We start from the raw sequence: 24,780 nt of genomic DNA on the forward strand, positions 1-24,780 counted from the left end.
GAAAAGTAAGGTTACTAAAACTGGAAGTGGAAATGGAAGTGACTGGAAACAGGAATGAATTTTGCACACAAGGTTAGAAAAAGTGAACTGTGGAGGGCTCCAGTGTGTGTGGTAGAATTTGGCCAGACAGAGAAAGATTTTGATCTAATAGTCAAAGAAGGAAGCTTGTGGTTTAGCTGCTTTAATTTTTTGAATGTTTTCCTTTCTGCCTTTTCTATTTCCTGGTGTTCTAACTCACCCCACCTGTACTGGCTCTCTAGCCCCAACTCCACTCTAAGTGAAAGGGAGTTATATGTGAACTTATGGAACATGTTTCTGTCTGTCTTCCCTTAGCTAACAAGATAGCATCCTCCTAAGATGGCGGAGGCTCACCAAGCTGTGGCGTTCCAATTCACTGTCTCTCCAGAAGGCATTGACCTTCAGCTGAGCCATGCAGCTTTGAAGGAGGTGTACCTCTCGGGCCTGCGGTCCTGGAAGAAGAGGCTCAATCAGTTGCGGGTAAGGTTGGAGCAGTGAATGCCAGCTCAAAAACTGAAAATAAAGGTAACATTTGCTGAAGTCTTAAGAGCCTGTGGTAAGACCTCTGCTGACTCTTGAGAAAACAAATCTGCCAGTGAATTAAAATTATAAACTAGGAGACTCTAATGCAGGAATCTCCAAACTTTTCAGCCCCCGGGCCACGTCATATATCTTATCATGGTGTCGAGAGCCAGATGTGGCCCTCAGACCGGGGTTTGGAGACCCCTGGTCTAATGGGTTGAAGAAGAATTAAGGAATCCTTGGCTACGTTAGGAATCCTTGGCTCTTGGTTGAGAATGTGGTAGGAATGAAAGCTGAAATTCTTGGGTTTTTGCAAAGACCATAGTTTGGCCAAGTCAGAGATGGGGATTCTGGGAGTCAGGGCTCTCTGACACTTTATTACAGGGATCTCTCATATCTGTGAATCCTAGGCCAACAGATTGCCTAATCTATAGATTGGGTCTGGGTCCTCCCAGTGCACACCCCCCGCAAGCGCCCCCTCTGGTGCTGAGGGGAACTTTGCTCCACTTGCCTCCAGAGGGGCTGCTGAGCTCAGAGGACGTCCATCTCCAGCCTCTGCCAAGCTCACACTAAGCTCTGAGGCTCAAAACACGTGACTTCCGGTTTCAGGGAGAAACTGGAAGTGACACTTGTAATGCTTTATAAGGTATTTTTGTTCTTGCATAATTATGCTTCAGGTACTACTATAATCTTATTCTTTATCTAGTGATCAGTGAGTTCACCGGATGACATTATATAACCAAGCCATATGCATTGGCCTTATGCATTGGCCTTGTCACATGCTGCACCGCAGCTGCATTTTGGCAGAATGTGTCTCTGGCAGCAAGTCTCTGGTTAGGATTGGGCTGTTAGGCTGCAATCCTAAGCACACTTAACCTGGAAGTAAGCCCCATTGAACTCAGTGGGAATTTCTTCAAAGTAAACATGCAAAGGATTGCGCTGCATATGAATAGGACAAAAGTTCATTCTATGAGCTGTTTTTCTTTTTCCCCTGGAAAGGATAGCATGCCTTTAGAAACTACAGATGTATCAACCCAGCAAATAACCTGTTTAATTTTCTCAGCCCTCACATTCACCAGTTTCTGTCACCCCCTCCCACAGAACGGTTTTGTGACAGGTGTGTACCCTGCCAGCCCCTCCAGTTGGTTGTTCATGGTTACTGCCATCCTGGTGACCCAGTACTCTCGTCTTGACCCCTCCATGGGCATGATTGGAAAGATCAAAGAACACCTGCCAGTCAGGTATGAAGAAGGGGAGGGGAAAAGGGTGGTGGATGCTGATGGATCAGTGGGGAGACACTTGAGACTGCAATCCTATCCACACTTAACTGGGAGTAAGTCCCATTGACTAAAATGGTATTTACTTCTGAGTAGATATGGCTAGGTTTGGGCTCTAAGAACCCTTTTAGAGAAGGTGACTTAAAAATGATACCTAAATCCAGAACAGAGACAATTTGCCCTGTCTCTTCTTGATTGCATGTCTGTGAACATTTCCCTTAAAAATGAATCTGAACTGTTAACAACCATCCCTCTGCACCCCCTGCAGGAGAATAAGGAGCATAGCATGGAAAGCTCAGTAAAGGTGCGTGCCTTACTGCACTTAACAGAGAGAGAGCTCTATTGAAGACAGTAGGGCAGTGGTTCTCAAACTGATGGGTCACAACCCACCAGTTTGTGTAACACTTCCCCTGTCCCTTTCAGGGGCAGGGGTGCGATCCCCAGGATCGTGTCGCTAAGGGGGTCGAAGGGGGGGGGCTTTGCACTTACTTCAAGAAGGCAGGGCTGCAGCAGGCTGCAGGAGATGTGGGGAGCCCTGCACAGCGCTCCGCGAGACTTGGAACGTTCGCTAAAAGTGGGCGCAGAGCACTTCCGTTTTGCCAGATGTGCTTTGTGCCTGCTTTTAGCGAACGTTCCAAGCCTCGGGGAGCGCTGTGCAGGACTGCGCAGGGCTTCCCGCACCTCCTGCAGCCTGCTACAGCTCTGCCTACAAAACGTGAGTACAAGCACCTCCCCTCGCCCCCCTTAGTGATGCGATCCTGGGGATCGTGTCACTGCCCTAGCCCTGCAAGAACTTACTGAGGGAGTAAAGCTCCCTCAAAGTTTGAGAACCTCTGCAGAAGGGCTTACTTCTATGTGTAGAATTGCACTGTAAGTGATGCAGATTGAGCTAGCAGTTTTATCAATGTGGAGACAGTAAATAGACATTCTGTCTCAAAACTTCAAAACTTGAGTTATTTTATAGTTAATTATGCTTTCTGCTAGTTTGTCTAGAACAGACATTAAACTGACTGGCCTGTAATTTCCTGGATCCCCCGTGCATCTCGTTTACCTCATCTGTATTGTTCAGTGTTAGGCTCATTAATGAGCCTATATACTTACATTGCCACTGGATACTAGTGCAATGGCTTTAGAAGAATTTATGGAGCATAGGTTTGTCCCCTGTGAATATCATGGATCTTTCTGTGTTCAGAGACAGTTTAATCTGATTCCCAAATTATGATTAGTGAAGGATACCGCTGTGCAGTTTGCCATGTTTATGAGCTTCTCATAAGAGGTATTTGCCTTGAAACAGCAGGATGGATGTTTTTGTTTTAAATTCTTAGAGGTCTGGATTATCAGACTCAGAAAAATTTCAAACTGTATTTTTTTCTCTTAATAAGATGGATTCTTTTGTGTGTGTCTCTCTGTGTGTTTTCCTCCACTCTTCTCCCTTGCACCATGTTGACCCCAGTGACTACTTGTCTGATCAGGGTCAGAATGTCCTCAGTGCCTTGGCCTTTTCCACAGGCCTGTGGTTGGCCCTTATCCTGACTATGCGTACCATCCTCAAGATGTTGCTGTGCTACCATGGCTGGATGTATGAGGAGCATGGCAAGATGTCCAACACCACCAAGGTCTGGCTGGTACGTGTTGCAGGATAGGGTGCTGTTGGGAAGACAGCAGGTAAATGGAGCATGTCATGGAATGAACTCGATGGCGGCAGGTGGGGCTGGATGGGCCACACAGAGGCTGGCTTGGGTTTCACCATCAGGAGTCTGCGTGGAGCTGAATCAGTCTTAGGCAGTGGTTCCCAAACTTACGTGGATCGTGATGCCCTCACAGCCTCTTCTTCCAGGCTCAGCCTTGTACCACCATCTTAGATCTCAGGGAATCTTGTGAGATTTTGTGAGATCCAAGGTGGAGGGGGCACTGGGGGCATCTGCAGCACTCCTGTGAGTGTGTCCTGACACCCTAAGGCATCACAACACACACTGGCTTAGGCCAAAGGGAAACTAATGTTTTGGAACAGAGAATTCCCTTGAATTTTCATGTGGTTGGAAAGGTGGGGTATAAATTTTCTTAAATAAATACAGAAATAAAGGAATAACTACACTGAGGTGAATCTGAGCCACAGATGATGGCTGTACTGTACTTACCGATCCTGCTAGGTGTTCCAGAATGTGCTTGAAAATATGGGTTGTGTAATATGGGGTAAGCAAGACCACGGATGGTTGGGACTGTCTTGTGCTACACAATAGCTTTGTGGCACTGGATCTGCAAGAATAGCTGTTAGGTTGTCAAGAAGCCATATAGTGGTGAGTGGTGACTAAATGCCACGGAGGAATGCAACTGAGTTTTAAAATGCCCTTTTGAAACCTTGGAAGGGTCATTTGGGCATCGAGCAGATATAGAGATATTGAGATGAGGTGGATCTGCTATGCCTATATGGGGCCATATGAAGGGGTGACTTAAAGCATGCTGTGGGGAAACCAGATATATACTGAGGAACCGAACCCCATCAAAGTCCGATTGTGCTATGGAGAAGTGAAACACACACTTTATCCATAGGGGACTAGTTTGTGCTGAGGTGGTAAACCTGTGCCTGAACTGCATCCTTCAGAATGCAGATGCTTCCCCCTCCCCCAAAATTACAAATAAAGCCCTGCATGTAGAAAAATAGCATGTTAGGGAGAAGACCAGACTAGACCCTTTCTCTCTGATATGTTGTTTTCTATATATTGATGTGTGTGATCATGTTTTGTACGAAGCAGCATTGAGTCAAGTGACCCCATGCTTGGTGTCTGAAGTGGTACAGCCCAGACACAGGTTTACCACCCCTGTGAAAATTAGACCAGGGAAGAAGAATGATGGAAGGGAGAAAGGAGCACTGTTCTGTTTTGATGCCTATCTGCATTTTTCTCCTATCACAGGCCCTGGTGAAAATCTTTGCTGGGAGGAAGCCCATGCTGTACAGCTACCAAGCTTCACTGCCTCGCTTGCCTGTTCCAGCCATTAAGGATACCATGCAGAGAGTGAGCCCGGTTTTGTTCCCTATCTTTCATACCTCTAGATTGCCACTAGAGGGCGGATGCAACAAAAATACGTAGTGCTCCTCTTCTTGGAGTATACTGCTATGGATCTGAAGTGGAAGGACTGCATATGTTTATGCTTTGCTGCCTGTAAATAAAACAAATGTTAGCATGCCATGGAGAAGAGGAAGCACAAGTCCTGTTTCTGACATAATAGTTTTCCATTGGGCTAGGAGGTGGTTAATGGGTGTGTCTCTCTGTGTGTGTGTGTTTACATGCCATAGCATTTATGGTTCCCTAATTGGAGACAGAAGTGGTATAGTCCAGGAAGGTTTGTACCATCGCCTCTTTCAGCCTGTTTGAAATGGCTAACAGAGCTTTTTAAAAAGCCTTTTTTTAGATACTCTTTTAGACTTAGACAAATACATACTCGTGCAATCCGAATCCTGGGCTATGTGAAGGAGATGTTTCCTCATTATTATATACAGTTGCGCGCCACTTAATGACAGGGATCAGAACCACGATCCCCGTCGTCAAGCGGTGCTTGACGCAATCCAGTCCCTCCGCAGGGAGGGGGCTGCTCCACCCTGCTCCCCTCCAGAGGGTTGTCTGAGCTTCCCAGAGGCAGCACATGGCTGCTCACTGCCTCTGCAGAGCTCAGACTGAGGAAATTGTGTCTCTTGCTCGACTTCCAGTTTCACAGAGGAAACCGGAAATCACGCAAAAGACACAATTTCCCTCAGTCTGAGCCTTGCAGAGGCAGCACATGGACATGCACTACCTCTGGGAGGCTCAGATAACCCTCCAGAGGTGAGGGGAGCAGAGCTCCCATTGCTTTCAGAGGCTTCAGGAGTGGGGCCTGTACGACCATGTGACCACATGTTGTCATCGGTTATGCGATCCCAGCATAAACTGGTACATCGCAAAGTGGCACACACCTGTATTTACACATTATTATTCTCAGCTTTTGTTGTGCTCCTCTTTTATAAACTTTGTTGCTGCAAACTTCATACAATTATTGACATAGAAATGGTAGGTTGAAACCAAAGAACAACGTTTAACTCTCTGCCATTCTTGCACGCCATAATTTTTTGCTTTTCTGGAGTTTCCTTATGACTTCCCTCATTACAACAACATGGTATACTTTGGTTCTTTGCTAATCTGGATGAGATATTACATTATCAGTCCAGCGATCTGTGGTTTGGTGGATCAGAAGCAGGCAACAAGATGTCCTCCTTCCTGCTTCCCTTCCCTCCTCTCCTTGCACATCCAGCTACATAGAAGGCTTCCTAATTTGTTAAACAGCAGTTTGCTGTGAACCAAGAAACTGTGGTTTGAGTACTCTCTATAGCAATAGAGCTGTAGCAATAGAGCTGTACTTGCAGAAGGTTCCAAGTTCAATCAATGGCGTCTCCAGGTAGGATTGGGTAAGACCCCTATCTGAAATCTGGAGAGTTCCTGCCAAAGTGCAGAAAATACTATGCTAGTGGTCTGACTTGGAAGAAGACATCTTTGTATATCAGGGAAATTTATTCAGATAAGAACAACGTTAGATTACTTTGACCAGCTGGAAGAATTCATGACCAGTTCCTATATTTAGGGTGACAGATGCACCAGGGGACTAGAAAGCTAGAAAAGGGCAACTTTGTATGCAGATTCTTGTAATTCTGCCTTCCAATCTTTCACTTCCTCCAAATTTAAAAAAAAAAGTTTCTTAACTGACACTTTGGAAGCTGCATTATTTCTATCTGGGGTGGAGGCACATAATATGCCTCTTTTTTTACTTCCTCCTCCAGATTTTCACAAACTGGCTTGCCCTTATAAGGACCCCCTTACTCCAAGTGCTTTTTTCAGGGTACTATGAGGGAACTGATGTCCTCTGTTCTCTGTATGTTGACAAACCGGGCAGTAAACTGAAACAATGAGATGTCTCTCCTATCATGGTCTCCTGACCTCACACATCTTTCTTTTCTAGTATCTCGAGTCCGTACGACCCTTGATGACAGATGTGGAGTTCCAGCGTATGACAGCCCTTGCTCGGGACTTTGAACGGACCCTAGGACCACGCTTGCAGTGGTACCTCAAGATTAAATCTTGGTGGGCTACCAACTATGTAAGTCATCTCTAAAAAGGGTCAAAGGTAACACACACGCGCGCACACACACACACACACACACACACACACACACACATATAAATAAAAGATATAATTTGCTCAAAAAAACACACTAGGTCTTATTTTCGGGGTAGGTCTTTTTTTTTTTATGTACAACAATCCACAGTCATTCATGTACAAAAATATACCTCACAAAAATATCTCCTCAGCACCCAGGAGGATGCCTGTCTACTCAGAAGTCAGTCCCTTTATAGTTAATGGTTATAACCATTATATAGTTATAGTTAACCTCCCTAGAAGGTGTAGAGAGCCTCAGAGCCCGGGGTTGCCTCGCTCGCTGCTTCCTGCCTCAGTTTCTCCTCAGCGTCCTCTGCCCAAGGCAACACTGCAGGCGCTTTCTAGGTGGTGCGCGTGGGAGATGCCTGCCTGCCTACTCAGAAGTCAGTCCCTTTATAGTTAATGGGACTTACTCCCTGGAAGGTGTGGAGAGGGTATCCCTTAAATGCCCAGGAGAATCTGTGCCTGCCTGTCTACTCAGAATTCAGTCCCTTTATAATTAATGGGACTTACTCCCTGGAAGGTGTGGAGAGGGTATCCCTTAAATGCCCAGGAGGATCTGTGCCTGCCTGTCTACTCAGAAGTCAGTCCCTTTATAGTTAATGGGACTTACTCCCTGGAAGGTGTGGAGAGGGTATCCCTTAAATGCCCAGGAGGATCTGTGCCTGCCTGTCTACTCAGAAGTCAGTCCCTTTATAGTTAATGGGACTTACTCCCTGGAAGGTGTGGAGAGGGTATCCCTTAAATGCCCAGGAGGATCTGTGCCTGCCTGTCTACTCAGAAGTCAGTCCCTTTATAATTAATGGTACTTACTCCCTGGAAGGTGTGGAGAGGGTGTTCCCTAATCGATCAGGAGGATCCCTGCCTGCCTGCCTACTCAGAAGTCAGTCCCTTTATAGTTAATGGGACTTACTTCCTGGAAGGTGTGGAGAGCCTTAGAGCCCGGTAGGCAGGGTTGCCTCGCTTGCTGCTTCCCACCTCAGCTCCTCCTCAGCGTCCTCTGCCCAAGGCAGTACAGCAGGAGCTTTTTAGTTGGCGCGCGGGAGTGCAGCGTTCCGGTCACGTTGTCCGCCTGCCCGGCCTGAGGCCCCCCCCCCCCATCACAACTGATCAGGGCCCTGATCACAACTAGGGGTTGTTTTTGGGGTAGGTCTTATATTTCAGCAATTCTCAAAAACACACTAGGTCTTATTTTTGGGGAAACACGGTAAGCTTGATTAGTTATGTACAGGGTTGTGGAGAGCTGTGGATTTAGTAATCAGATTGTACTGAAGTGGGTTATGTCCAACAGGAGTTGAAGTGGGTTATGTTGTGGATCAGCAAATGTAGAGCTGATGCTAGACTGTATTTGTTACTTATGTAGATTTAATAGTAGGAAACCAGGAGGAGCACAGTCTTTTTTGTAAGTTTGTCACATTTGAATGTGATTAGGCCTGATGAGGTATTTGGACTTTGTTTATGATGGCTTTTAATAATGTGAGTTTCACTATTTTTTTGTGTTGATGATTTAATAACCTAAAAGGGGGTTCTTTGGGACCCCCAAACAGCTGGAGAGTGTTATCAATGGTAGGTCAACTTGGACACTGGCCAATGGTTCATGCCCATCACTCACATGGCCAGTCTGACCCCTAAATTCTTGGTACAGTGGCAGTGGTAGCATTCAGTGCATGATTAGAGTGTTGGCAAGGGTTGCCATGAGGGGTGCAGTGCATGGATTTGTCCCAGCTTGCTGAGAAACCTGCCACTGATGCTGGTAAGCAGTGCTGCATGTAGGGTTTTTGCGTGTAGGCTATTTATTTCTTGCTGACCCTCCTTTCTCAATTCTCTCTCTCTCTCTCCAGGTGAGTGACTGGTGGGAAGAGTATGTTTATCTCCGTGGACGAGGCCCCCTGATGGTAAATAGCAACTATTATGCAATGGTGAGTTTCAAAAAGTCAGGCAAGATAGCTTTGGGGGGGGGGTTGCTTCTTTTCAGGCTCCTCTGATCTCTCTGTTTCCTTTTTCTGTCCATCCATTTTGTAGGATTTCCTATATGTCACCCCCACTCCCATCCAAGCTGCTCGTGCTGGGAATATTGTCTATGCCATGTTGATGTACCGAAGGAAACTTACTCGGGAGGAGCTCAAGCCAGTGAGTGGGAACAAAGTCTGGGATGGGAAGGGTACAGCAGCTGGGATAGCGAAAGCTCTCTGAATGGGGAAGTGATGGTCAGGTTGAGAAGAAGGTGGAGTCTGGAGTTGTTGTCAGCTTGGTGTGTGTGTGTGTGTGTGTGTGTGTGTGTGTAAAGCATGGAGGTCCAGCAAAAAAGGAAAGTTTTTTAAAAATCACTCCAGTTGAAGCTTGCAATTTTTCCTCTGTTATTTTGTCCCCTCTGCCCACACACAGGCCTCTAAATATATTGTACTCTTTTAAATATTAGAAAGTTCCTACTTTCTCTTACAGCACAATTCTGTTCATGTCTGCTCAGAAGTCCCATTATACTCAATGGGGCTTACTTCCAGGGAAGTGAGTATAGGATTGTATTTTCTACAAATTCTGTGCTAGCAAAAAATGAGCAGGATCAAATGCTGGTTGCATTGTAGGCCATCCAGGAATTTGACTCCTGGTCTCCTGAGTCTGTTCACCCCCCCCCCCCGTCACCACATTGGCAGATGGAGAGGCCAGTAACCGATTTGTGCATGGATCTGAAGTGTCATCACGATCTAGGCTCCAAACACTGTACAAATTTCATTAAAACTTCTACTAATGAAGTTCTAGAAAGCCAGGATAGTGTAGTGGTTCTGGTGTTAGACTTAGACTTGGAAGATTCAGGTTCAAATCCCCACTCAGCCATGAAACTTCCTAGGGGACCTTGGGATAACTCTTAGCCTCACCTACCTCATAGGGTTGTTGCGAGGACAAAAGGAGGTAGAGAAATATGTACACCACCCTGAGCATCTTGGAGGAAAGGCAGTACAGTATAAAAATGTGGAAAAAACAAATAAAAGTACTGATTCATGGTGTGTGTGTGTGTGTGTGTGTGTGTGTGTTCCCACTTTTCTCCTCCACAACAACCTAATAAGGTAGGCAGGGCAGAACAGTTGCCAGAGTCCAGGCATTCTGTAGCAGCTGATGCTTGTCCAGGCCACCTGTGGAGGATTGGATGCTGCTGTTGCCAGAGGTAGCAGTGAGAACGCCCCCCACCCCCTGCACTCATGTCTACCAACCAGTAGCCAAATTATCTACCAACCACTGAGATACAAGGGAGCTCATGGAGGACAACTTGCCAAGGACTGCCTCTGATCTGGAGCTAGATGTAGATCTAGTTGGGAAGGTAGTGACTGGAGCAAGATCACTTGGAGGCCACCTTTGTGTCAGAGCATGGATTTGAGCCCAGCCTCTGCAGTCTTAAGTCCAACACTCTAAAAAAAACACCTCTCAGCAGTTATAATGGGACAGCTGTCACTTGCTTGCTGTACAGACAATGCACAAGTCATTCTGCGCACTACTGAAGCCTAGGACGTTTGTGGGCACTAGGCAGTGTGGTTCATTTCTTCAAGCTCTTTGACCTAGAATTTTCTCAGTTTGGATTATTTAGCTCAGTGGTTCCCAAACCTATTGTGGTCATGGGCACCCTTCTTTTTGCTGCGGCCTCTTCTCATGTGATCTAAGATGGTGGCACCTGGGAAAAGAGGGGACTTCCTGTGAGTTCTCTGGTACCCTGAGGTGCTGCTGTGCATAGTTTGGGAACCACTGATTTAGCTCCTTCATTATTTAACACATTTGTCTATGTATTGAATTAAAATGTTCCTTAACTGACCTAGGTTTGTTAACTGTGTTTTGAAAAAAACAACTCTTCCCTGTTTTGGTATTTTTCCCCCCACCAAATCCTGGGTGTCCACCCCACCCCCGCAAAACAGAGCATGGTCCCTTATTCCTGCATCCCACTATGTACAAGTCAGTGGGAACGTCTCTTCAACACCACCCGGCTGCCTGGAGTGGGCCTGGGTAAGTGAAATGGGGACACTGTAAAGAATTCCCCACCCGCCACTGTTTATGGGAACTTTTGCAGGACCAGTCTGCTTTATGGTGTCTCTTGATGGGCTTTGTGGCCTGGGACTGATCCCACTGGTTTTTCTGAATTCTGCGCTCTGGAATCATGGGTATACCCTCAAGACTCCACTGTCCAAGATGTAAGCTACATTCTACAAATCTTTCTCTCTCTGGGCTGGTAGCCTTTCTGAATCTCTTGCACATTTTCCTGCTCCTGCCTACAGGCTGTGGGTTATGGGCATGTGTGCAAAGTCATGACTTCACAGGTGTGCATTGTTCATCTAACAACCAACTGCTTATACCGCTTAAGAACATAAGAACAGCCCCACTGGATCAGGCCATAGGCCCATCTAGTCCAGCTTCCTGTATCGCACAGTGGCCCCAACAAATGCCCCAGGGAGCACACCAGATAACAAGAGACCTCATCCTGGTGCCCTTCCTTGCATCTGGCCTTCTGACATAGCCCATTTCTAAAATGGGTGAACATGAGAGGGGAGGAGGAGGGGTGAACATGAGAAAAGTTCTGCTGGATCGGGCCAGAGGCCCATCTAATCCAGGATCCTGTTTCCCACAGTGGCTCACCAGTTGCCGCTGGGAAGCTCCCAAGCAGAAGATGAAGCCATATTCCTCTTTTCCCCACACCTGGTATTTGAAGGCACACTGCCTACAAAGCAGGAGGTATCATATGGTCATCGTGAGTAGCAGACTTGCCCCCACTACTCACACCCTGAATTTGTCTGATCCCCTTTTGTATATCAGCTGGTAGCATAGCCATCTGTTTGGGTTTTGTTTTTGTTAAAGATATGCTGCAAAAAACACAATTTTGCTGCAACTGTGAAGTGGCAGGTTGTGTTCTGCATAGTCTTTTAGTGTTCACACACATGCATCTACCGACATATGCAGTAGAGGCAAGACCCATCTATTCCTTACATAGGTATTTAACTTTTTGAGTTCCTGAAACGAGAGTGAAACCCTGAAAAGTAATAACATAAGTACCTCTCTCTAGCAAGAGTTTTGTAGGATTTCCTGCATTGGAGGGTGGGAGGTGGGGGCATTTCTGAACATTTGGGAAACAAGGCATTTCCCAAAGGCAAAGACGGAGAGGGAGTTTTCAGGGACAAGGATCAGTAAAAGGGGCATATAAGGGGCATCCTGCAGTCTTGGACTTTGCACTCTGAACTTTGTCTGCTGTCTGTGAGCTGACCCAGACTTCACCAGCTTTTTGAGCGAAGTGATGTGGGGTCTGAATTGCATGGGGCTCTCGATGTCGCTAAGGAATCTCCCCCCCCCCCAATATCAGCTTTGCAACTGCATCTTTCTGACTGCTTCTCTTTCTGTCTTTCTCTTTCTTTCTCCCCTTTCGCTGATCCTCAGTTGATGATCCAAGGTTGCCTTCCCATGTGCTCGGCTCAGTATGAACGCATATTTAATACAACCCGTATCCCGGGCCTGAAGGGAGGTAGGATGTTGTTGCACACTTTATTTCCCTCTCCCAGCATCAGCATTGCCAAAGTACTTGCATTCCTCTTCATCTGAGGTGCCGGAGGCGCTTGGGGGATGATTATCCCTCTTCTATATCTTTCCCCATAATCTCAGCTGTTAAAGGAAGGAGAAGGGAACTTAGTTATTGCCCAGAGGAATTGGGGGAAATCATCTGTTCAAGGCGGGGAAAAGAAATTGGAGCTTCTGGAGGGGTACAGCAGACCTTGGTGACATGGACATACCCTTTGGAGTGGTTCAAAGTCTCTATCAGAGTGCACATATGTTTATGTGCTGGATATGTGCCAGGCTCTGATTTCATCTGCACCAGAAGAGCCCTGCTGGATCAGGCCAAAGGCCCACCTAGTCCAGCTTCCTGTATCTCACAGTGGCCCAAGACGACAAGGCACAACCCACGGCCCGGTGCCCTCCCCAATATGCAGTTGAGAACCAACTTCAGCCCTTCCTTAATTGTATGGAATATTTCTTTATGAGATCTCTATTCATAGGCTTAGAAAAGTTCCATGTTTGACTCCGGATGAGAGTGATGCAGGAGGACGGGGCGAGGATGTAGCTCAGTTTTAGATCATGTGTTTTGCACACAATCTGTCCCAGGTTCAGTGGCATCTCCAGGTAGAACTGACTGAAGCCCTGAGGAACCTCTACCAATCTGTAGACAATACTAAACGTCTAGTTAAATTTCTGTCCCACCCTTCCTCCAAGGAGCTCGGGGCAATGCATTAGGTTCTCCCTTGCATTTTGTCCTCACAATGACTCTCAACCCAATCCTATGCATGCCTACTCAGAAGTAAATCCCATTATAGTCAATAGGGCTTACTTCCAGGCAAGTGAATAAGAATATAGCCTCTGAGAAGTCAATAAGACTAGGACAGTGTGACTGGCCTAAGATCACATTGCGAACTTCATGACAGAGGAGGGATTTGAACCCAGGATTTGCAGGATTTGTCTGCACTCTGAGGCATCTTCATATGTTTGTAAAGTGCTGGCCCTGGAATGGTGGCATTGCTGCCCTGGATATAAGGGACTGCCCTTTTTGGAGGAGGAAGACTGTTCTTTCTACTCTATACTGAGTCTGGCAATGACTCTTTATGGTCTTCAGAAAAGGCCTCCCCTGCTGCCCACCATCTTTTAAACCAGAAATGTTCAGGATTGGCCTAGATTAGTGCCACTGCACTGTGTCTGCCTCGCAGACCTTTCGCCTTTTATTCCCTCCTCTCTTACCCTACAGATAGAATACAGCACCTTCGGGACAGCAAGCATATTGCTGTGTACCACGCCGGGCGCATGTTTCGTGTCTGGCTGTACCACAAAGGAAGGCTGTTGCAGCCACGCGAGCTCCAGGCTCAGTTCCAGTCCATCTTGAATGACCTCACGCCGCCTCTGCCTGGTGAGGAGAAACTTCCTGCCATGACTGCTGGTGAAAGGTGAGAGACTGCCCCCGTCCTGATCCAAGCCTTCAGTCTACCATTAATAGAGGGCAGACCCAAGATCCCAAATACCAAATACAGGTGGGCCCCCATATATGCCAAACACAAGCGGGCCCCCGGATGGATAAGGAAACCATGGTACAGAGGAATGCTATGTAAGTAGCACCACCCTTCTGGTGCGCCCATTGCATTATTTTTTGCGTAGTTGCACTGGAAGCATTAAAACTTGTTTAAACAAAGCAATGTGACATACTGGCAACCATCATGTGTGCTAGAGGGTGATGAACAGGAAGCAGGATAGTTCCGGCTACAGTGTGCAGGGAGTAGGAGGGAGAACTATGAAAGCGAGTGGGTAAACGGCAGTCAGGTCAGTGTCTCCTGTCTTGGTCAGGCGACTGTCTTGGTCAGCCTCATGAATGGGTTGGCCTTGCATCAGTAACAATCCCCAGAACCTGTTTTGTTCACACAACCCACATTTTCACCTGCCAGTACTGAAGAGCATGAAATATACTCGCTCCTCTTTTGATATCTCTCCCCATCACCCTTACTGTTAAGAGGGAGAACAAAGCTTGGTGCTCTCCCAGAGGAGCATCTCAGGAAATAAAGTTCTATGCCAAGAAATCAACTTGAAAAAGAATCAAGGACTCCTTTCTGTTGAATTGGGATTTAAAAATGGGTGTTTAAAAAAAAGACTGGTTGGTGTGGGCTGATTGTAGCTCTGTTGCTTGAAAGTACAGGTCTGGTGAAGCCCACTGAGCAGCTCCAATTGCCCCTACTGCATCTCTCCCTACTGCTCTTGTTAAGAGACCTGTGTGAACTGTGAATGCTGGCCCCAAGGGCAGAAATCAGGAGGGCACCTCTCTTAATCTGAGGAGAAACTACCCCTGGAGTCAGATAATTTTTAATCCACTGCTGCTAGCCCAGCCAAGTCCAGTCCAACAGCCCCGTAGCAGCCAAATCTCCCTAACTCCTGTTACCTAACTGTCTTTGCAGAGACCCCTGGGCCCAGGCCCGCCAAACCTACTTCCAGTCGGGGAAGAACCTGCAGTCACTGAGTATAGTGGAGAAAGCAGCCTTCTTTGTCACTCTGGACACCAGTGAGCAAGGGCTGCAGGGGCCTGATCCAGGTCTGGCGCTGGACGCCTATGGCAAGTCTCTGTTGCATGGGCGTTGCTGTGACAGGTGGGTTGTCCTCTTGGTCTGCCCTGAATGCTCTGTGGTCTTTTGGTAGAGAAACCCACCACATCCAACCCTTCCCACCTCTGGGAACCCATCCACTGCACCACAGAGGGCGTGCAAGCTCTGGGTAGCTCAAGTCTTCAGATACACAAGAAAATGCCTCTCCCCACTACACACAGTCTCCAGGTCACCAGAGAACCTCACATCTTCCCTGGGGTTATCCCTGGGTTTGTTCCTTCTTGGTGTAGAATTTATTCCCAAGTTTAACTTAGCCTTTTCTGTACCATTGTATACAGTGGGCCCTCCTTATTGGCATCCATGGATTTGATTATACACAGATGCCAACCGCATGGCTGGAGGGCCTCCTGGAAGCTTCTGAAACTCACTTCCGGTTTGTCAGAAAAGCAGAAAGTGCCTTTCAGAAGGCCTCTCGGACTCTTCTAGAAGATTCTTCTGGTTTGCCAGTGGCCACCCCATGGATTTCGTTATCCACAGAATTCGGCATTAGTGAGGGGGCCTGGAACAGTTCCTCCACTGATACCAAAGGCTATACATTCTCCACTGATACATTCATGTACTTTAAACATGGGACCATCCCTCCCTTTTGCACCCCTAAGATGTCTTCCCAAACTTTGAGTCCAAGAGAGAGTGCTCCCCAGTTTCCACCCAAGCATCTCTCCGGGGAGAGTTTCCAGGCATCATTTGATGATTCTCTTTCCCCATCCAGCAGGCTTCAATCTAACCCCATCTTCACTCTCATCAGCAACCTTTCTTTGCAGCAGTGCTGGTGGTGGTGATGATTGTTCCATTCCAAATTGACTCCACTTTGCTGAGAAGCTCTTTAAGTCACCCTCTTCCTGACCTCCCACCCCCATCCCCTTCAGTTTTGCCAATTCCTTTCTCTTTAGCTCTGTTTTACCAAAGAGAAAAACAGAAATTGAATAGGTTCTATGTGTTGTGACTCAGCTCATTTTCCCCATAGCCTTCACCCCACCACTGCTCCTTTCTTTCACTTGAGAGCACTACTAGAGTACTGTACTTTCATTCTCTGCCTGGCTCCCTAATTTATGTGGATCAATCAGGCCCCCTAGCCTGGTCACATTGAATGAATGAATCTCCCTAGTTTCCTTCCCCCAACCAAGACTTGGGAATCTTTTGAGATTTGGTGATGAATGGGATCTGTGTGGTACCATAGTGGAGGTATAAGAAGTCTTTCACAATACCTTGTTTGTAACAGATGGTATGATAAGTCTTTCACGCTGATCATTTACCGCAATGGAAAAGCAGGAGTCAATGCAGAACACTCATGGGCTGATGCACCCATCGTTGGACATCTCTGGGAGGTGAGGGTCCAGTTCTTCTAGAATGGGTCTAGATTGGGGTCTACTAAGAGTACTGGCACCAGGTTGTGCTGGACCTTGAGGCAAGCTGGGCCATGGGCCTTGCCTTTCTCCCAGGCCTCTGCAATGACATGCGTGGCCTCAAAGAAAGCTCAGAGGCTTGTGGGGAGGGTGGGAGGAGAAAGAGCTGCTGTGCAAGTCTCTACTTGCATGACAGCTCCTTCTCCTGTTCTCTGTATTGGCCAGTGGGAACATCTCATAGGCACCTTGTGATGAGATAGTGGCTTCTGAGGGAATGTTCTGACTTTGGCAAAACAGTGATGGTGCAAGTCTTGTTTGCTGATCACTGCCAATGCGACCACTGCCGTGAAATCAGGTTCCAGGAAAGTGGGTCCCTGGATGTTCGTGGCTGGGTGTGGGTTGCTGTGCTTGTATTCAACTTGAGTCACTTGTGATGCAGGCTGTGCCTGCTGCATTAAAGAAAAGCAGACTTCTAGATGCTCTGGGAGCAGAATAGAAGGTGCTGGCTTAAACCAAGGGTACACAACCCTACAGCTCATGGGCAGGCTGTGGTTCGCCCCCTGAAATCATCTGACCAGTAAACCCAAAAAGATATATCCAGATATATCTTTTTGAGGTGGTCCTAAAAAAGAATTCAAGTTTGTAATTCTATTTCTGAAAGGCTTACACTGTAAGCAGACCAAGGGCAGAAGCTTCCTTTGAGCTTTGTCCCCTTTCTGGCATGTGTTCCTCCACACTGTGCCCATCTTTTTCTTAGCTCTATGTCCTAATTGAGAGGTTTGTGTATGCATATCGAATACACATGCGTTCTTACTATTGATGTACCCAGTGTCTGACCCTATGTGGAACATGGTTACTGACCCCTGATTTAGACCAAGAGGTGCAGGATAATGGAGTTTTCACCTAGATGTGTTTACTTCACAGTACACCCTCGCCACAGATGCATTCCAGCTTGGGTATGACAGTGATGGGAATTGCAAAGGCACCCTGGACACCAACATCCCTCCACCCAAAAAACTGCAGTGGGAAATCCCAGCAGAGGTGAGTTTAGAGTTAATGTGGGCAGAGAGAGGGGGAGAGAGATCTGTGCAAGAGAAGCTGGGATATTTTGGAATTGGACAGAATGGACTTACGTTGGTAGGCCAAGTGTGGGAGGAGCTGGATGGGGGGACAAACTTCTTGATTCTTTTATGACTTGCTGCTGCTCTATGCTCTTTTTACCTATTTCTTTTTACTCTGACTGCTGTTTTTTATGATGTGTTAATATGTTTTTATTTGTTTTTAAATTGTTTTTAATATGTTATAAGCCGCCTTGAGTCCCTTCGGGGAGAAAGGCGGGGTAAAAATAAAGTTGTTATTATTATTATTATTATTATTATTATTATTATTATTATTATTACTATTATTGAGGTCTGAAAATCGTATAGAGGGCCTTACTGCTTGCTTCTTGTAGCTTTTGCCAAGATGATCATGGCATGAAACCAAACACACCCCAAAGTTATCAGTACTTCCAGATTTTATTCCCTATCCAAGAATTTTGCAACAAACTACCTCCCCCCCCCACCTTTCTCAAGGAAGAATTGACACATTCCCCAAGGGGAAGGGGTGATAGGGCATCCCAGTTCCTCACTTGCTTTGCTGCAGACTGGAGGAAGAGGGCAGGACTATCGGGACAGCTAGGTGGGCTCCAGAAGGTGCTTCTGTTTCACTTGGAGAGACAGGCTGGCTGTCCAACTAAGCTGGACATGGCAGAAGATCAGAGCAACAAGAGCAGGGGTTGATTGGGAGTGAGAAAGGGAATGCTCAACTTGCTCTGCCTACCAGAGTAAGAGAGAGGGATAGATGAGCATCAATGGCAACAGACAGCACATGGAAGAGCAGGAGGGTGAATTTATGTGAGCACCCTCTGCTGCTGCTTCTGACTGCTTGTGTGCCGAATTGTAGTCCTCTGCCAGCAGCACCATGTGTTCACCATTCAAGGCCAGTGCATTGAATCGCAGTGGGGTGGTGAAAATAGGCAATGGAGTAGGGTGTGGCGGCAATGGCTGGTCTGGAAGCCGAATGTCTGGTGTCGAAGAGATGGATTGTTACAGATGAGAAGGGCTGAACTCTCGGAGGCCTCCTCAAGGAAAGGGAATGTTTGTTCCCTGACCTCGGGGCTGCATTGCATTTGCATTGGCCGTGGAAGGTTGTTTGGGATTGGACTGTGATTCATTTTGCCAGGTTTTTGTAGGGATAACATTGAGATAAAACATGTGTAGCCCTTAGTATGTTAAAAATGCACTGTACAAATGCAAAGAACCATTGATGATAATGTGAGGACAACAATATCAACTTTATTAGGTTGAGGTAAGAATTTCAAATAAATTAGGTGAAGCAGTTATACTCGGCTAAATAAATGCGCTAAGTCAATGGTTAGGTGTCCTATGCTGTGCTCTCCATGCCCTCATGGCTTGCTCTTCCTTCTTACTCTCAGTGCCAGAAGGTGATCCTACAGTCCCTTAGGGTGGCCCATGCTCTGGCCAACGACATTGACTTCAACATCTTCCCCTTCAAGGAGTTTGGCAAGGGTCTCATCAAGAAATGTCGTGCCAGTCCAGATGGCTTCATCCAACTCGCTATTCAGTTGGCACATTTTCGGGTATGACACTTGGCATGTGGATGGAATTGACAGACAGGGCCCCATGAGCACAGTTAGATGGAAGGCTGTTAAAGCCACAGGGCATTCATGATTTGGGTGGCCCTAGCAGTGTGACAACTGATGACCAGATGAGAGAGGTTCCTCTTTGAGGCCAGATTGGCTCATAACTCCAGTAGGGGTTTTGTGGCAGGGGCAGATCCAAGTTGGAGATAAATGTGTAACTTGAAGTGCTTGTTTTTAATGTGTAAATGGGTAACTTTGGCATGAATGAAGGGAATTTCTCTTAATCAAGCAGGATGCAGATAAACAGGGCTACCAATGTCAGCTAAAACTATAGATTAGCACCCCAGTGCCAGAAGATGTCTAGCAACTTAAAATGAGGGAAATATACATTAATGTAAAATACAGGTATAATCCAATGTTTCGGTACAATATACAGAAGTTACTGGGATGGCATTCAGAAGAGCAAACTATAGATGTAATGAAAAGATGCATGACGGGATTATCAAGCTGCATTATCCTAGAGACACAGAGATGATCATTTCCTTCCAGGATGTGTGACTATGGAGGAGAGGAGGGAGTGAATATAAACAAACAAACAAGAGTCTGAGGCTTGTCTTTAGAAACATGGCCTGTATGTCAGAGTTCATAATGTCTTTGGTACATCTTGTGCAGTGAGAGATTCTGGGAGTACCGTTTATCTTGTATGCTGGTGTATGAAATAATATCTCTTGAGATCAGAGTAGCATAAGCAGGAATAAAAATAAAATGGGGGGATTTATCCATAACAGCAGCTGCCAACTAGAATGCTGTAGGAAGAGGGGCCTGCCCTTGTAAGAGGGTCCACCAGAGGTAATCTTTCTGAGGATCCTGTTTAAACCTGAAACTGGCCCTGAGTTGGCTCTTAATCAATGTCAAGTTGCATTTCAGAAAAGTGAGGGATGGACGCACTCTGTTAAAAATTGTCAGTCCACCCTAGGTAGAAAGGCAACCTCTGGTCATTCTCCGCTATAGATCCCTTTCTGTCTAACTGGGATTTCTTCCTCCTGCTGTTTCAGGACAAGAGCAAGTTCTGCCTCACCTATGAGGCATCCATGACACGCCTCTTTCGTGAAGGCCGCACGGAAACAGTCCGTTCTTGCACCATCGAGTCTTGCAACTTTGTCAGGGCCATGATGGATCCTTTGCAGACCGTAAGTCCTAGATGCAAGTGTGGGTTGGTCTTTGAAAAACGGCTGGGTTGAAAGCCTCGTGGTGGCTCAGCCCCAAATTCTGGGATGGATTAAGCAAAGTGGTCAGATTAGCATAAACTGTTTTTTAAATACTTTCTTAAACCAGGACACCCTCTCCTTCCATTGCCTTTTCTTCTCGCAGAATTTTCATTTTTGCTACTTTTGGATAAGGAATTGACAGAGCCTAAATGATGTGGATTTGTTGACCTTGGAGGCCATTGCATGGGGAAGAGATACTGTGCTGGAAGTCCTCTTTCTTTACACTTTGTGTCGTGAATATGTACATGTTAGGCCTTGGTTAGCATGTGGAGCCTGAACCAAACTAAGTCAGTAACGGAGAAGTTGCTAGCAGTTCCTAGCAGCAAGAATGTGAGTAATCAAACACAAAGATTGTTGTCTCTCCTCTGCTGGCCAGAAAGGACAGACAATAACAATTACAACCCATTGGAATGTAGCACCTTTGCAGACAGAATGGCGCCTTATCAAGCTGGTGAAATGCAGCTATGGATCTCCAGTTGGGAGGGGTAAGAACTAAGAGGGCTAGCAACCAGGCCCACTTCAAGAAGGTTCTGTCCTCAAAAGTTTCTGATTGGACAGTCTAAATAAGTATGAAGTCACCTCAGTACTATTAGCATAAGAAGTATAATAATGAGGCCCAAGGGGTGTGTCCTGGTCCTTCTTGGGAATAGGTTTTGGGTGCAACATCCTGCACGCTGTGAGCTCCATTGTCCAACATGGGCATGTGGCCTCACAGGTAGCCTGGAGCTAAAAGATCTACAAGAAGCTGACCCAGGTGAGAGATAGGGATTAATAGAGATAGCCAGCTAGCTTTGTTATTTTATTGCTGATATGTTTCCTAGATGTTTATGCCTCTAGCATTTGCTGACTTATGTAACCTTATGCATTTAATAAACTAAAATCTGTTTTACTAAGTTGTTTCATTGTCCGTTGGGGACAAAGGTTCAGAATCCTGCCTAGCCGTTCAGCAAGGTACCAAGTACTCATTGAGGTCTAGAAACTTGAGGACTGAAGCTTTAATTGGAGAAAGAGCTCAGTGCCTGCAAGGGATAGAATTAAGCCTTAGAGGGTCAGAATTAAGCCCTGAACTGAGACGCTGGCACATACAGGGTTGTGGCAGTACTACTGAACAGGAGGGCCTTGAGGGCTTTAGGGTTCGAGAACCAAGAACTCTGAGCACCCCAAACCCACCTAAGTTTGCAACACTTTGCCACTTACAATGCCTTCTAACTGCTAACGTGTTTTATTTATGTCCACGAGGACTAGAATCTTGCTGTTTTGAAGTTAATACTGTTGTTGAAATGAAAGTTGATATTTTCATCATTGTACCATTACCACCAGATTGTTTTTTTTTATGAACTTGTATCAACAGCCACCAAAGAAAACAACTCAAGATTTAGATTAGAATTCATACTAAATGGTGTGACATAATTTCGGCTGTTCAGCTGCCCAGCTTCCTTCCAATAGATTAGATGTATGTGATATTGATAAAAGAGGATTAACCACCACTGATTCTGACATTGTTTCTCAGATAGCTAAATTTATCTCACAAATTGTGGCGACCAATTTGAAGCGTGCCCCGATTCTCTGAAGTGCTTGGGTTATAGGTGTCATTTGTAGTCTGCTATGTTGATAGCATATGTATTTTTTTTTTCTTTTTGGCTTCCCCTAGCTTTTTATGTATGAATGTTCTCAATGTGTTGTAATTGTATGCCAATAAAGGTGCTGATGAATAAAGGTGCTGAAACTGAAACTGATAAAAGAGGATAAAAGAGGATGGGGTTCATTTGGAAGGAGAAAACCTGGGTTGGAGGGTTGGAGGGTGAGTCCAGAGAATGCAGAGGACCCAGCAACATCTTTTCTATTCATCCCAATCCTTCTCATCGCAGGATAACACAAGGCTACGTCTGTTCCGTGTGGCTGCCGAGAAACATCAGAACCTTTATCGGCAAGCCATGACTGGTGCTGGCATTGACAGGCATCTCTTTTGCCTCTATGTGGTCTCCAAATATCTTGGCGTGGACTCCCCCTTTCTACATGAGGTATGTGCTGTGTGTATATATGTGCATGTCCAAATTCAGTGATGTTCAGCTTTTTTTCATCTTACTATATACTGACAAGGCAGTAAAATTTTCAGGGTACACCATCAGTTTTTTTACAAGTGACATGACACACCATGTCATGTTAGAGTAGGATGAGAGGATTAAGGCTGTAATCCTATACAGACTTTCCTGGGAGTAAACCCTATTGAACACCGTGGGATTTTCTTTTTAGTAAAGGAGATCACCCAGTGAGCTTCTGGAGCTTCACCCACTGAGCTTCAGGACTGAATGGGCATTTGAACCTGAATCTGCCTGCCTGTATAAGGAGAGCACCCTGCCACATTACCTCTATCCCACCCATATGCCTTATCTCTTCTCCCCCCCACCACTGAATGCTGGGACTCTGCATTGATTCCGTAAAGAGAGCATTGTATATTTTATGCTGTGTTACTTAATTTGGATAGTCATCCATTCACTCTAAATGCACAGTAATTAATACAAACTAGGATCACAGTTTGTGGACATTGAACCAATTATTGATTTATGTTGAGGAGTCACTGGCCCACTTTTAAGTCACTCCATATGTCATGAGAGGCCTATTTTTGTGGGGAAGAGCACTGGAGAATGAGCACCAATGGTGGCAGAGTTCTGTCTCATCTGTGGTCTGCTTTTTTCTCTTGATCAGGTGCTGTCTGAGCCATGGCGCCTCTCCACCAGCCAGACCCCCATCCAGCAGATTGAGTTATTTGACCTCAAGAACCACCCTGACTATGTTTCTTGTGGGGGTGGATTTGGACCAGTGAGTAGGAGCAGGACTCGGGTTTTCTGAGGCAAAGAAGAGTGGCGGCTTCATGACCTAGAGCTTGTGGGGTGGGGTGGGCGTCTGACAGCTAAATCTCCTGGGTTCTTTAGGAGCACTTTTCTGCTGTCAGGAGTTCTGACTACAGCTGTTCTTTCCCTTCTCTCCACCCCTGGACAGGTTGATGATAATGGTTATGGAGTGTCATACATAATCCTTGGTGAAGATATTATCAACTTTCACGTGTCTTGCAAAATCTCCAGTCCTGAGACGGTGAGTTCCAGAACTCTTGAATTTCTTGAGGGAGAACAAGGGAGTGTGCTAGGAGTCCTTGACAATTGGCAGGAGGTGAGGTCTGGTACACACCTAGACATCTACATGTCATTATTATAGGCTGGGGCAGGTCCTGGGCAAAGGCAAAGCTTTCTCCCCCAGTTTGGACTGGTTCATGATTCTTGTCTAACTTTTTACCTTTTGTTGCCTTGTGTGGCTTTGGTTTCTCCCTTGAGTCATCTGTAGGGGCTGGTGGTACACCTTTGCTGCTCCTGCTCTCTACTTGTTGTACACTGTTGAGGCCTGGGATTGTGTAGAGGCCCATTGTCCAGATGATACTGCCTGGTGGAAGCTGGGGTAGAGTGTATGTGTGTGTAGTAATGGTCTTTAGCTGCTTTCTAAGCCTGACTCTCTCTAGCCCTCTTCCGGCATGCTAAATCTGTGAAGAACAAATGGAGATCCCAGGGACTTCTGCACTAGCCCCACCCCATCAATGATGAATGCACTTAGCTCTGCCCTCCCCCAGTCCAGCATTTGTTTGTAGCGACTAATATTGAGTGCAGGGTGGCTGCATGTGCACATCATTGATGGGGCCGGACTAGTATGGTGTGATCCTGGGGGCCCGCCAAGCAGTTCTAAATCCCCAGATTTAGAACATCTAAAGATGACTTATGAGGCATACATAAAACTGGATTCTGGAAACTGAGCTGACAAATTCTGCCTGGATATTTCAAGATTTTGTTTGGATTCTCAGAACAAGAACCTTTTGGAATTTATTTTGTAAAATACGATCTAAATCAGGCTACGGGGCTTCCAACTATTCCACTCAGAGAAGTACACTTATAAATGTGCCAAGTTTCTAGATCTTTATCTATCTACTTTCTTTGACAGGATGCACACCGGTTTGGATCAAACATCCGGAAAGCTATGCTGGACGTCTTGGCCTTGTTCCAGCTGGACAAAAGCTCCTCTCCCACTGGTGGCAAGTGACTGAATAAATGCACCAGCAGGATGTTCAGCCAGCCATTGAGACACACGCTGAGTGTGTTTTTCTGTTCTCTGATCTGCAGAGACATATGGAGGGGAGGGTAGTGCAGGACCTGAGGATTTCTACAAGCACAATGGAGGGGCAAGATGACTGTCCCACTCTTGGATTTGGGAGTTTGGACACCGCAATCCCATAAGCAAATGGCACCTCTCCCAAATATTTCCACTATGGCGGGTAGGTCTTATGAATGGAACGGATAATGGCCAGATCTCCTGGATTCCTTTTGG

At 46.3% G+C, this 24,780-nt stretch overlaps 1 protein-coding gene across 1 annotated transcript; it reads left to right on the forward strand.

The window, feature by feature from the left end:
• The first annotated feature begins 357 nt into the window (after positions 1 to 357).
• CPT1C (carnitine palmitoyltransferase 1C) lies at positions 358 to 24,495 on the forward strand. The gene is made up of 18 exons (XM_066627739.1): positions 358 to 498; positions 1,642 to 1,781; positions 3,271 to 3,442; positions 4,730 to 4,831; positions 6,804 to 6,941; positions 8,843 to 8,920; positions 9,024 to 9,131; positions 12,408 to 12,492; positions 13,762 to 13,957; positions 14,954 to 15,142; positions 16,377 to 16,482; positions 17,425 to 17,541; positions 18,977 to 19,141; positions 20,200 to 20,334; positions 22,281 to 22,433; positions 23,119 to 23,232; positions 23,413 to 23,505; positions 24,397 to 24,495. The coding sequence occupies exons 1-18, from the start codon at positions 358 to 360 to the stop codon at positions 24,493 to 24,495; spliced, it is 2,331 nt and encodes a 776-aa protein (XP_066483836.1).
• Positions 24,496 to 24,780: the final 285 nt, after the last annotated feature.

The sequence above is a fragment of the Tiliqua scincoides genome, chromosome 5, assembly GCF_035046505.1.
Source record: "Tiliqua scincoides isolate rTilSci1 chromosome 5, rTilSci1.hap2, whole genome shotgun sequence".
In the NCBI taxonomy this organism is placed as follows: domain Eukaryota; kingdom Metazoa; phylum Chordata; class Lepidosauria; order Squamata; family Scincidae; genus Tiliqua; species Tiliqua scincoides.